General features: G+C 36.0%; 3 protein-coding genes across 3 annotated transcripts; 2 read left to right on the plus strand and 1 right to left on the minus strand.

Annotated features, from left to right (window-relative positions):
• The first annotated feature begins 3,276 nt into the window (after positions 1-3,276).
• On the plus strand, positions 3,277-5,792 carry LOC127787655 (uncharacterized). The gene is made up of 3 exons (XM_052315714.1): positions 3,277-3,521; positions 4,311-5,678; positions 5,776-5,792. Exons 2-3 carry the CDS (start codon positions 4,313-4,315, stop codon positions 5,790-5,792), a joined length of 1,383 nt encoding a protein of 460 aa, XP_052171674.1. The 5' UTR covers positions 3,277-3,521; positions 4,311-4,312.
• Positions 5,793-5,871: 79 nt separating this feature from the next.
• LOC127787656 (uncharacterized) lies at positions 5,872-6,956 on the plus strand. The gene is made up of 2 exons (XM_052315715.1): positions 5,872-6,402; positions 6,491-6,956. The coding sequence occupies exons 1-2, from the start codon at positions 5,882-5,884 to the stop codon at positions 6,954-6,956; spliced, it is 987 nt and encodes a 328-aa protein (XP_052171675.1). The 5' UTR covers positions 5,872-5,881.
• Positions 6,957-9,901: 2,945 nt separating this feature from the next.
• On the minus strand, positions 9,902-13,793 carry LOC127787657 (uncharacterized). The gene is made up of 12 exons (XM_052315716.1): positions 13,690-13,793; positions 13,207-13,405; positions 12,369-13,100; positions 12,094-12,234; positions 11,734-12,021; positions 11,592-11,666; positions 11,268-11,519; positions 10,954-11,192; positions 10,706-10,877; positions 10,479-10,622; positions 10,135-10,403; positions 9,902-10,052 (listed from the first exon to the last, which is right to left on the minus strand). The coding sequence occupies exons 1-12, from the start codon at positions 13,791-13,793 to the stop codon at positions 9,902-9,904; spliced, it is 2,766 nt and encodes a 921-aa protein (XP_052171676.1).
• Positions 13,794-14,050: the final 257 nt, after the last annotated feature.

Consider the following 14,050-nt stretch of genomic DNA (forward strand, 5'->3'; position numbering starts at 1 on the left):
AACACTAAAACGTAAATTTTTTTCAAAAAAGTGATTTATTGATTTGAGATGAAGAAGTCATTTTCTAGAGTTTTCAATGCCTTTTTCATAGTTATCCATCGAGCTCAGCCTCATCTGTTTGTCTTAGTCATTCTTTTCGTTGTCTTTATCGCATTCCGTCAGCCCTTACCTGTTTTGTCATACCAGTCATCGTCTTTGTCTAGATCTACTTTTTTGCATCATTGTGCTAGTTGTCATCTTCATCTTTTTCCTCTTTTGTTTGTTTTCACTTATATCAACATCTGTCATCTCTACTTGTGTTACTAAAGCCATATTTATCGTCATCTTTATCAAACTCTACATTTGTCCATCTCCATCGAGATTCACCTATTTCAATCTCTGCCTATATTTCCTTTCATTGTTGCCATCTTGCTCCGTCTCTCGCCATCAACCATTTGTTATCTAACTCTTTTTTCGGCTCTCTCTCTATTATTTATTATTATATAAATAATATATATAATATCATACTAATATATGATATTATAATTGTTTAATCTTTATTACTATTATATGTTTATTATGCTTTAATTTTTTTTATGTTACAAATTTGATGATAAACCATAAAGCCTATATATCCTTTAATACATATAAAAAATTAAAATATATTTAATATATATAAAGATTCAAACAAAATTGATTCAATCACACCACTATTTATAAAATAAGATTTTTCAACACCTCTTTTGATTTTTATATATATATATACTTTTAATTTAAATTATAAATATTTAAAAAAATAATATACTTAAGACTCATTAGACTTGACTTCAAAATGAATGACACTATATACCTTAAATTATAAGGCATCGCAATATATAAATAATTGTAGTAATTATACTTTAAAATCCTTATTGAATTTTTTCATGACATTAATGTATAACCACTATCAATTTCTAAATGCCTAAAATGCACCTTTATCATATTTTGATATTTTACTCTTAGTAATAAAATTATTTTGATAATGACTATATGAAAATCAATCTCTATTAAATGGATTATATGAATGAGAAAATAAATTTGTAATATATGAATTTTGAAGCAAGATATGAAAACCTATAGAAGAAATATTGAGTATGGTTGAGTGAGGTTTGTTTCAAAATATACTTTTGATAATCTCAATTTGCTTTCAAAAATATCAAAATGAGAATTTGTTAAGTTTTCAATATTTTTAAAATGATAGTCGACTATGTGGTTTGATGCTGTTGACTATGCTTAAAAATAGTCGACTATGTTATAAGGATAGTTGACTATGCATAAGGATAGTCGACTATGCTGATTTGATCTGTCGACTATTTAAGGCATCTGTCGACTATTTCTGGATCTGTCGACTATCATATAAGGATAGTCGATTATGGTTTTTCATCTGTCGACTATTTTTTTTCTTAGAATTTAAAATCCTCTTCATATTTTTACATCTGTCGACTATACTTATGTATCCATTGACTATGGGATTTTTGTGTTAGAAATAGTCGACTATCATTTTCTGTCTGTCGACTATGCTCAGCTTTATTTGATGAAATAGTCGACTAACCTATTTTCTCTGTCGACTATATCTTTTGCAGAAAACTTCCAACGACTAATTTTTCAATCTCTAACGGTCACAAAACGGCTACGTTTCTCTTCAATTGTTTGGGAAGCCTATAAATACAACTCAAGGATGATCAAGAGAGACTAATTGATGGAAATAAGTTGATCTATGAATTACAAATCATTTTAATCGAGCTTACAGTGTTCTGTGCTTTCATTGTTATACTTTTCTTTCCAAGGTTTTGTTCTATTATTGATGATACATTCATTTAAGCCTTGTTTAATCTTGAGAGACATTGTAACTAAGAGATTCATCTCTTAGATTATCTCATATTCTATATTTCTTATTCTTTCTAGCTTGTGTAGCTAGAGGGCCCATTTGAGCTGGAGGTTTTGTATTCCCCTAGTCTTGGACTAGAGGACCTACTTGGTTTAAGTAGGAGGTTGATAGTTGATGGTTTGAAAAACCCTTAGTGAGGAGCTAAGGTAGTGGATTAGGCTTGGGTTAAACCAAATCACTATAAATATTTGTGTTATCTCTTACTTATGTTTTTTGATTTGTTTATCATTGCTAGCATTTCATTATCCTCACTTGCATTAAATTTTTATTTTCAATCAAAATGATTTCAAAATTTTAAATTAAGTTTTTTAAATAACTAATTCATCCCCCTCTTGGTGTGTGCCATAGCATCTCTTGTTCTAATATATTTCTCATATTTATAAATTAATTATTTCATTCTTATTTTCATAAACAACGTATTATTCAAAGACAACTACAATACATTCACTAATTATTCCATCTCTCTTTTAATTTTTCTTCATCTATACTTTTTCAATTCTCATTATAATAATAGTCATCTCTCAACACTCAACAATCAGATGTGTCTTTCTCTTTCCATTTTTTTCTCATATTTTTCACTATTTGTTTCGTTATCCTCCCAAATTTTTATGTCAATTCAATAAGGTTGCAATCCTTTTAACACCACCCGACATCACAACCAATAACTTGAACAATAAGTTAGAGTTATTTTTTAAATATTTAAGTTGCATGAAAACGAAAATGAAAAACGAATACAATACAAAATAAAAATAAAAAATATGACATTTAAAAAAAAAGAAGAAAACGGAAATGTGTAAATAAAAAAATATAGGGATATTTTTTTGTAAATATAAAATTTAATATAAAAAATTATTATTCAATCAAAAGATAAACATAAATTACATAATATATTCAAACAAATATAAACATAAGTTTTATCATCCATGAATCATAACATATTAATTAAAAACAAAAAATAAATTAAAAAATAATCAAATATAATACAAATAATAAATTTAAAATTTTACTTACTTTTAAAAATAAACAATAAATTTTAAAAAATTAAATTAGAGAAGAAAACCTTTTCGTGGATAGAAACGTTTTTTTTATATTTTTTAATATTATAAAATGATCTTAAAATATTTTTAAAATTATAAAAATTAAAAATAATTTTTAAAAACTTTGTTTAGTATTTAAAAAATAAAAATATTTTAAAAACGTAAAAAAAAAAAGGGCTGAATTCACATTTGACCAAAGTCAAATGTATAAAATTGTTTTTGTACTTTTCATAGAAAATAAACGTTTTTAACTATTCAAACAAACTAATTACACTCTATAGCCACTTTTATGTAAGATACCAAAAATACCCTTAATGAAATTTTAAAATAGAAAACCCTACTGTTATTAGTCTCATTTACCAAAATACCCTTATCTCTTTTATATAACCTTTCTTCTCTCTCTTCTTCCAAAATTCACGTTACTCTCTATCTTTTCATTGTCAAACTATCCAAACTTAGTCATTCTTCATACATTCAATCTTTTTGCTTGTTGGGTCATTCAATCTTCTTTATCAATTACAGCGACCTCACTGAAGTCCCATTCAACAAGTTTATTTCTCTCCAAACCCAATCTCAAGGTATTTATTCGATTTACAATTTATTTAATTTTTTTAAAATAATTTTTGTGTTCACATTGCTTATTAAGGTTGTGTAGAATGATTGTAGTTGTTGGCAAGACATATTTTGATACATATCATTCCAAATTTGCACTAATTTGGGTGAAAAAAAAAAAAATCAAAACTGCACATCGTTAACGAGTTTTGTGGGCGATAACAGTTGATCGGGCTTAGTGGGGGAACAAAGCCCGATGGGTCTTAGTGGGGGAACAAAACCCGATAGGGCTTTGTTCCCAAACTAAGCCCGATAGGGCTTTGTTACCCCACTAAGCCCGATTATGATTTTTATAGCCCACAAGCACGATTATATATATTATTTTTAAAATAATATGAATATTTTGTTAAATAATTTAATATTATATATGAGTGTAAAATAATATAATTTAATATAATATATTTAATTTTATCATATTATTTAACAAAATTTCACTTCTTAAGCATTTGTGCCTAAATGTGTTATATTAAAATCCTCCAATATTTTTCATAAAATTTTTAAATATTTTTCTTAAACTACATATGAAAAATTATCATGACTTGGTTGTTGGTTTATAAGTCAAAAATCATGTTTAATTGTACAAATCAACTCTTTAGAAAAAGAAAATAAAATACAAATCTCAAAAAGCAAATAAACTTACTTACTTATAGTTATGACTTGGTTTAATGAGGAAATTAACCCGATTTGGGTGTGTGTGGATCCGTTACATCCATGGTAATGGTGAGACTAATTTTTTCCTCCTTTCAATCTTACAGCAATGGATTTAGTGCAGTTGGTTATCGTGTGGAACGGGGAATGGAATGATAATAAGTATATTGGGGGTAATAGGATGTGTGCGGGAATCTACAAAAATACGACTTTTACTCAATTGGTTGAGATTGTGTACACGGTGACAGGAATTGATAAAACAAGATACGACATCACCATTCATTTTGTAACGGAACACTCAAGTGAACTTCCAGCTACCAAGTTCCCTATCAAGGACGACTACGGTGTCAGGTTTATTATGTGCGATGACAGAAAATATAAAGTGATGTATGTTGATATGATTTGTAAAGATATTGGAGTTTGTAACCTACGTAGTGGTGGTAATCAAGATTCAGGTGCCGTTCCATTTACATCTGCACATAGTCCACTACAAAATGATGATTTTGGTATATATGGTATGGATGGTTTGTCAGATGACGCTCCAGACACGAATGATGATTGTGATAATGAAACTGATGATAATAGTGACGATAGCGATGGTGATAATAGTGATAGTGGTGGTGATGAAAGAGGAGTGAGTCCGGAGTACCCAGAAGTAAGATTTTCAGGTTCACAATTTGAGGACAACCATTTACAAAGAAACTGGATTGTTCCTGGTGTAGAAAATTATGCAATTGAGGAAACAAGACCCGAAGTGTCAATTCCATACCAGGGTGATCTTTTACACATGGGTGCACTCTTTAGAAGTAAACAGGAACTAATTTTGGCATTTGGACAATATTGTGTTGATGTGAAGATGGACTATCGAGTCAGACGTTCGTGCACAATTCGATTTGAGGCTGGTTGCAAGGATGTGAACTGCAAATTTATGCTTCGTGCAAGATGCAGACCTGGTTGTTCGTTTTGGCATGTGGTGAAATTTATGCCTAGTCACACGTGTACTCCGGATGTCTACGATTCACATTTTCGAAGTGTGAAGGCTATTGTCATCGGAAGTTTGTTCTCTGAAAGAGTGACGAGTAGTGAATATACACCTAAAATGCTAATGGGGGAGTTGTTGGAGCAACATGGTGTGCAAATTATGTATACTAAAGCTTGGAGGTCTTTACAACATGCAAAGATACTTACTTATGGTAATGCTAATGAATCATATCAGCAACTACCCTCATATTTTCACATGTTAAAAGAAACAAATCCTGGCAGCATCACGGCAATAGAGACAGATGAAAATAATTGTTTTTTATATTCATTTTTTGCACTCGGAGCTTGCCTTCATGGTTTCCAGTCTTACATAAGACCGGTTGTTGCCGTTGATGCCACACATTTGAAAGGTGAACACAAAGGGGTGATATTCGTTGCCACTTGCAAAGATGGGGAGGAAATGATTTATCCCATCGCTTTTGGATTTGGAGATGGTGAGTCTGACAGATCATGGATATGGTTTTTGACAAAATTGAGAGAGGCTATCGGAGTGCGAGAAGATTTAGTCATTGTTTCTGATCGTCACTAAAGCATTGCAAATGCGATGAGTCGTGTCTTCCCTTCTGTCCCACATGTCTTTTGTTTCTTCCACCTTAAGCAAAACTTGAAGAAACGTTGTAGACAACGAAAAGATGTGATGACTGCATTCTACCTTGCAGCATACAGCTACACCACAATAGAGTGTGATACATACTTGGCAGAAATACAATCGATGCATCCTCAGACTCATCTGACATTGATGGAAGCAAGACCAGAAAAGTGGTCACGAGCATATTGTCCAAGAAGAAGATATTCCATGATGACCACCAACATTGCCGAGTCTCTCAATAAATGCATGATGAAAGCACGTCGGTTGCCTATAACAAGTGCACATGAATTTTTGAGACATATGCTTCAGAAATGGTTTAGTGATAGGCGTGCTGCAGCTGCCAGACTCGAAACCATTGTGACCTCCGCTGCAGTGGCACATGTCAATTTGGCGCATGCCAAAACATTAGACCGAGGATGTCGTGTAGTTCCTGTAATACAAGGGAACAAATACCTCGTGCAACATGCAAAGGAAGGCGATGGGATAGTTGACATTGTTGCGAGTACATGTAGTTGTCGCAAGTGGGACATTGATCAAATGCCATGTCTTCATGCAATTGCTGTTAGCAGGTATCATGGTTTGACTTTTATTTGCGTCTTATGTTCGTAATTTAGTGTGATATGTTAACACTATGTGTTTCTTTGCCTTATGCGACAGTTTCATGAGGGTGCACTACCATATGCTTTGCCATTCATATTACACCGCAGATTGGGTCAGACGTGCATATGCACTTCCCATCAATCCTCTCCCTAACAAGACTGCTTGGATTCTTCCAGCGTACGTCAGACAGATGGTTATACTCCCACCTGTGCAAAGAAGACAACCGGGTAGACCGAGAAATGGTCGAATTCCTTCCATGGGGGAAGCTCGTCGAAGAAAAAAATGTGGAAAATGCGGTGAACTAGGACACAATAGTCTTGGTTGCCCTAATGAATGGACTTCCTCCATTGGAGAGTCGAGCACAGCCACTACTCCAGAATCCAGGGGCGTTGCTAGGGCCTCTGCAAGGGCAAGCCGAAAATGCAGCATTTGCAAAGAGACTGGACACACTCGTCGTCGGTGCCCTATACAATTGTCAATTCCAGGTGATGATAATATTATCAATGAAGAAAACAATCAATAGGCATTAACTCATTCAGGTATGATATAATGTTATCACAAATGTTATCACATATATTATCAATAGTTGTTAGATCGTTTGTGAAAAAAAAAAAACATGTTTTTTACTCGCAAAGTGTTAATGGAATTTTTTCTGACCATATATCTTTTGTGTTTCAGCAATGCTTAAAAATCACTGGCACGATACAAAAAGGATGACAACATCAATCAAATCTCTTTTTGTTGGGAGTTTAGTAATGAATATTATTTTTTACATTAATATTTGAAATTGGGATTTATTCATATTCGTAATCTTTCAGTTTCCTTCATCTAAACTCATAATTAATGATTAACAGCTTGTGTTGTAGTATATTGTTGAGTAGAGAACTGAGTATATAATGCAGTTTCAATGGCCTAGAAACAAGGGACACTATTATTTGAGACTACTACTGGGACCATCTTAAAAAAAAATTCAATTTAAAAAAAAAAAAATCGTCCATCGGGTTTTGTTGGCCACAAAACCCGTCCATCGGGCTTTATGGCCTACGAAACCCGGCCATCGGGCTTTGTGGCCCACCAAGCCCGAAAATGAAATTTTTTAATTTTTCTTGATTTTTCTTCAAATTAGTATGTTCCATTAACACTAAAATGATGTCTTTTAATGTTATTTGAGTAAGCCATAATGTATATATCACAACAACGTCATTATTTTTCACTTTGTGTGAGGATGTCCATCTACCATCAACACAACCAACACATGATCACAATTGGTACTAATAATTGGACAAATCAAGATAATAATGCTATGATAATAAACTTGCTCAAAAATTAGAGTGTATTGTCTTAACAATCATTATTATTTGAGGCAAATAGTGGGAAACTACAAAAAAAAAAAAAAAAAAAATTCAATCAAAAAAAAAATCGGGCTTTGTGGGCCACGAAACCCGGCCATCGGGTTTTGTGGGCCACGAAACCCGGCCATCGGGCTTTGTGGCCCACGAAACCCGACCATCGGGCTTTGTGGCCCACCAAGCCCGAAAATGAAATTTTTTAATTTTTCTTGATTTTTCTTCAAATTAGTATGTTCCATTAACACTAAAATGATGTCTTTTAATGTTATTTGAGTAAGCCATAATGTATATATCACAACAACGTCATTATTTTTCACTTGATGTCCATCTACCATCAACCCAACCAACACATGATCACAATTGGTACTAATAATTGGACAAATCAAGATAATAATGCTATGATAATAAACTTGCTCAAAAATTAGAGTGTATTGTCTTAACAATCATTATTATTTGAGGCAAATAGTGGGAAACTACAAAAAAAAAAAAAAAAATTCAATCGAAAAAAAAATCGGGCTTTGTGGGCCACGAAACCCGGCCATCGGGCTTTGTGGGCCACGAAACCCGTCCATCGGGCTTTGTGGCCCACGAAACCCGGCCATCGGGCTTTGTGGCCCACCAAGCCCGAAAATGAAATTTTTTAATTTTTCTTGATTTTTCTTCAAATTAGTATGTTCCATTAACACTAAAATGATGTCTTTTAATGTTATTTGAGTAAGCCATAATGTATATATCACAACAACGTCATTATTTTTCACTTGATGTCCATCTACCATCAACCCAACCAACACATGATCACAATTGGTACTAATAATTGGACAAATCAAGATAATAATGCTATGATAATAAACTTGCTCAAAAATTAGAGTGTATTGTCTTAACAATCATTATTATTTGAGGCAAATAGTGGGAAACTACAAAAAAAAAAAAAAAAAAAAAATTCAATCGAAAAAAAAATCGGGCTTTGTGGGCCACGAAACCCGGCCATCGGGCTTTGTGGCCCACGAAACCCGGCCATCGGGCTTTGTGGCCCACCAAGCCCGAAAATGAAATTTTTTAATTTTTCTTGATTTTTCTTCAAATTAGTATGTTCCATTAACACTAAAATGATGTCTTTTAATGTTATTTGAGTAAGCCATAATGTATATATCACAACAACGTCATTATTTTTCACTTGATGTCCATCTACCATCAACCCAACCAACACATGATCACAATTGGTACTAATAATTGGACAAATCAAGATAATAATGCTATGATAATAAACTTGCTCAAAAATTAGAGTGTATTGTCTTAACAATCATTATTATTTGAGGCAAATAGTGGGAAACTACAAAAAAAAAAAAAAAAAAAAAATTCAATCGAAAAAAAAATCGGGCTTTGTGGGCCACGAAACCCGGCCATCGGGTTTTGTGGGCCACGAAACTCGGCCATCGGGCTTTGTGGCCCACCAAGCCCGAAAATGAAATTTTTTAATTTTTCTTGATTTTTCTTCAAATTAGTATGTTCCATTAACACTAAAATGATGTCTTTTAATGTTATTTGAGTAAGCCATAATGTATATATCACAACAACGTCATTATTTTTCACTTTGTGTGAGGAACAACTTCAAAATTTCTTTTGTCATTTTCAAGTTTTTTTTTTTCCTCTCAATCTATGGTTTCCACTAACACTAAAATGATCTCTTGTTACGTTGTTTGGGTTAGTTGAAGGTAGAATGCACAACAAATACATGATGAATTGTTCTAAGTACTAACATTTGACCAATATGATGTAATGATCTTCAAATTACCCCACAAGTGTGATTTAAAAATTTCGACAGAGTCTCCCCTGTTTCTTGGTCATCCTACCTGCATTAGAGACTCAGTCTCTATGTCCAACAATGGAATAACATGACAACATCACAACATTAGAGACTCAGTCTCTCTTCCCAACAACATACTGCCACCACAACCACTTATCCCTTACCCTCAACAACACCACAAACCACATTTCATCAAGTGAACAATACATAATTTGCTATTTGCTATACCTATACAAAAATATATACAACATTTAAACTAGATGAAAATAAAAACACAAAACGAAGAATTTTCTAATCTATTAATCTACAAGTATACTACCGTACTATCGTACTATGTCTATACAAAAATATTCCAATCTGTCTCCGGAGGGTACGGACATCCACAGTCGGGTGCATCTGCCAGTGATCCTCATTATGCCTCAGTATGTCCTCGACATATTTGATAACGTAGCACCCGCAGCTGGCCCTGTATTAGACATAACACACATTGGTAGCATAACCATATTTTCATGAAAATTGACTATGTAATATAATTTAAATTAATTTACCCATCCGGTTGTTGAGGCAACTTCTGAGGATCAGTATTCTCTACTTCCCAATCTCTGTCTAGCGTCGCAGTTGTGGTTACATGTTCATAATATGCAGCTTTCTTTAGTAGAATGGGTAAGAGGCTCACAAGTGGTTGTATAGCTTCGACCCTGCTCCTACGACTGTCTTCATTCATGGCATTGGAGTCATATATGACAATTCTCCTATCTTTCAAGCAAATCTTTAAGAGAAACCAGTGAGAATTCGCTACATTACAAGGGAGCAACACCTGTATTTTATTTTAATACGTCAGTAGTACGAAAATAAATAAATAAATCATTAAATGGAATGAATTAAGACTTACATAATCGACCGTCCACCAAGGGAGACTCCTGTCAGTGCGCCCGTCGACGAAACCGGTCCACTCTTCCGGGATAGATGCGATAGAAGGCGCAAAAAACCTCCTGTTGCCCCCGTACTCCTGTTCCCAAAATCTTACTATGGATGCCTGAAAAATAAAATAAAAATATTGGTCATAGACTAAATTAAATGCAAAAAAATAAAAAAAATAAATAAGTAGTGCAAACTCACAAAAAACGAGGTTGACATGATAGCGTAGTTTGTGTCATATTGACGCCGAGACTGTATACGTCTCAAGCAACACATGTAACTATCAATATGGTAACCCTCCAACCAGTTGGCCTCATTCTCTATGTTTCGGAGGTCATCCGGTGTTAGGTTGAGAATGAAACCAGTGTGAAGACTACAACAACCAAGAAAAATAAAAGTAAGAATATATTGTTGATGCAAATAGAAAAAATATAAATATTGTTACTTACCTAATATTTTCATTGGAACCTATGAACTCAATATAGCCCTCAGGGGGCACTGTCTCTATGTCCGGCGGGATTAGGTCTAGTACCGGTGGCGTCGAGTCCACGTCCGACCCCTCCAAAGCGGCATCCTTCTTTCTCCTTTTATATTTTGTTGGATCGGTGAAGGGTGGCCGACGAAATTGCGATGGCAATCTATCTCGCATAGGTCGTCTGTCGACCCTAACCACTTCCTCCTCCTGTAGCTGAACAAAATCTAACTGTTACAAAATAGTATTTTAGAATGAAGTAAAACATATAAAAGTAAATTTGGAACTTACTCTAGATGTAGATGCCTGCTCCTCATCGTGATGATCAAGATCTACCTGATCACCACCCTGGGACTGCTCATGAGCATGATCGCTGCGATCTAGGGAAATATGTGGGATGCGTAGATGAGCACATAGTGCTGCCTGCCCCCTCTCTAGTGATTCCTGCGCCCTCTCTAGTCTCAACAATTGTGTCCTCACCTGACCCATTTCCCCATCTATTCTCCGCAACATATCTAGAGTCTGTTTCAGCATCTCGGTGATCTACAAAAGGCAAACAAAAAATATATAAACAATTACAAAAATATAAAATCATTATTATAATAAAGATCATACCCCTGCCTCGTATTGTCTGTGATGTGAACTGTCAGGGAACCTTGCCTCCTCATTATCCTTCTTCTCCTTTCCCTCCTATAAAAAATATATAAACAATTACAAAAAATATAAATTAAAACCATTATTATAATAAAAATCATACCCCTGTCTCGTATTGTCCGTGGTGCGAACTATCAGGGAATCTTGTCTCCTCCTTATCCTTCTCCTCCCCATTCTTTTCCTTTCCCTCCTCATCTAAATGTATCATACCCGCCTCGTCCTCATCCCCGCCCTCGTCCTCATCCCCGTCATTCTCTTCCTTTTTTTCACCCCCTCTGCCCCCAAATTTATAGACGTCGACCCCAACCGAGTGTTGAGGGTTAAAAGATCTCCAAAAATTCGTTTCCCTCTCATCATCAGTGGGTTCAAGAGTCGGACTCGATCCTCGTGCCTGCAAAATTGTATTATATAGATAGATATGATTTAAAAATAAACTAAATTTAGAGGTAAGTTGCACACTTACTTCTTTCCTAAGACAGTCGTCGTAATTTTTTATCTGTGGCCTTTTTTTAGATAGCCATTTTCTGCATCTTGGAATGTCTGCTTCGGACAGTCTGACGGCCCATTTATTCTGAATCCATGGGAACGTTTCGATCAACCACCACTGTAGAAAGCAAAAAAAAAAAAAAAGAAATGAAAATAAAAATTAGAAAACAAAACAAACATTTAGTTACTATAGACAAATCATATACAATAAGGAATGAGTACGGCAAATCATCTACAATAAGGAAAGAGTACCTGAAACGCCCATACAAAACCATAAAGGTTAATTTTCTTCCCACCTTCACCAGTCAATTTTCTTTCTTTCGTGGCCAACCGAATGTAATGTTGACTCTTACTGTAGACATATGTACCCCAAGGGAACATCTCAAATGCTTGTAAATCCTCGGCCATAGTCCACAAGAAATCATCCACATGCCCACGCTCATCCTGGCCCAACAAAAACATGTCGACCACAGCAATGTAAATCAGTTTCAGGGCATCCTCTGAAACCATATCCTCTTTGGTACTAATAAGTAATTCAAGGTCGTCTCCAGTCACCCCCTTCTTATGTTGTGGAAATAGTCGAGCACGTAAACTCTCTGGCTCAATAGGTTTGGGTTCAAGGCTTTCCCTATCAATAGCCCCAAATCGGAGTCCACTAATAAGTATGAACTCATGCCTCCCGTATCTGTATGGTGTGCCGCCAATCTCGAACCACATCTCATCGTGGTGGGCACTCGAAAATGTCACCTCCCTAAGTAGAACATGATATATCAACTGTGGTGCAGTCAAATGGAGGGACAAAGGCATCTTCAAGAAATGTCCTAATGGGCCCTGTAGGAATCTATCCAATAACTTGTATCGGTCTAGAGCACGACGCATCGCCTCAAGGTGTTTGATCCCACAATGAGTAGTAACTCGCATTCCGGGGGGTAATATTCGGTGAGCATGAACATAAGTAAATTTTGTAGTTTGTTGTTCAGCCATCTGTAAGAAAAAAAATACAAAAACAACAATTGTCTTAGCACATGTAAAAGCACAAGTAAAAGAAGAAGAAGCCCAATTGTCCCAACCTTATCATCGCAACCCAAACTTGATTGGGCTTTGTTGGGCAGCGATAATCGGGCTGTGTCATAGCCCAACAGTCGGGGGAGTCCAATTGGGTGTGGGGCTTAGTCGCGCCCGATCGGGCTTTGTCTGCAATCGAAGCCCGATCGGGCTTCCTTGGGTCTTCAATCGAAGCCCGATCGGGCTTCGTCTGTAATCGAAGCCCGATCGGGCGCTTCCTCTCCCTGCAAACGAAGCCCGATAGGGCTTCGTTTGCCGTTTGCAATCGAAGCCCGATCGGGCTTCGATTACAGACAAAGCCCGATCGGGCTTCGATTGAAGACCCAAGGAAGCTCGATCGAGCTTCGTCTGGAAACGAAGCTCGATCGAGCTTCGCTTCCAGACGAAGCCCGATCGAGCTTCGCTTCCAGACGAAGCCCGATCGGAAGGGAGGGGGCTTCGTTGCAGACGAAGCCCGATCGGGCTTCGTCTGCAACGAAGCCATTGACGAAGCCCGTCGGGCTTCTACCCAGCAGGCTTCGTCGCGAACGAAGCCCAACCGTGGGACTTCGTTCGCGACGAAGCCCGGTCGATCTCCATGGTCGCCGACGACGAAGCTTCGTCGGCGACCATTTCCAGCTTCTAACTATTAAAATAAACATTTTCTTACCTTTTTAGCCAAGATGAGATCGATGTCGGCGGGTCAAGTGGCTCTTACAGCGGCGGCGGCGAGTGGCATCACGGCGGCGGCGGCGGCAAGTGGCTGTCACTGCGGCGGCGGGCGGTTGCTTTGTGAGGGAGATGAAGTGGGTGGGTGAAAGGAGTAATGGGGGGGGGGGTTGAGGGGTATTTTAGTATTTTACTTTTATTGTGTTTATTTATTTATTTTT

This window comes from Diospyros lotus, chromosome 12 (assembly GCF_014633365.1).
Source record: "Diospyros lotus cultivar Yz01 chromosome 12, ASM1463336v1, whole genome shotgun sequence".
In the NCBI taxonomy this organism is placed as follows: Eukaryota; Viridiplantae; Streptophyta; class Magnoliopsida; order Ericales; family Ebenaceae; genus Diospyros; species Diospyros lotus.

Excerpts from the sequence above, each read along its gene's own strand:
- LOC127787657 (XM_052315716.1), bottom strand. The coding sequence starts at position 13,793 with ATGGTCGCCGACGAAGCTTCGTCGTCGGCGACCATGGAGATCGACCGG. Across the intron at positions 12,022-12,093 it reads ACGACTGTCTTAGGAAAGAA|GCACGAGGATCGAGTCCGAC; the intron begins GTAAGTGTGCAA and ends ACAATTTTGCAG. Across the intron at positions 11,193-11,267 it reads AGCAGGCATCTACATCTAGA|CTACAGGAGGAGGAAGTGGT; the intron begins GTAAGTTCCAAA and ends GATTTTGTTCAG.
- LOC127787655 (XM_052315714.1), top strand. The coding sequence starts at position 4,313 with ATGGATTTAGTGCAGTTGGTTATCGTGTGGAACGGGGAATGGAATGAT.
- LOC127787656 (XM_052315715.1), top strand. The coding sequence starts at position 5,882 with ATGACTGCATTCTACCTTGCAGCATACAGCTACACCACAATAGAGTGT. Across the intron at positions 6,403-6,490 it reads CATGCAATTGCTGTTAGCAG|TTTCATGAGGGTGCACTACC; the intron begins GTATCATGGTTT and ends CTTATGCGACAG.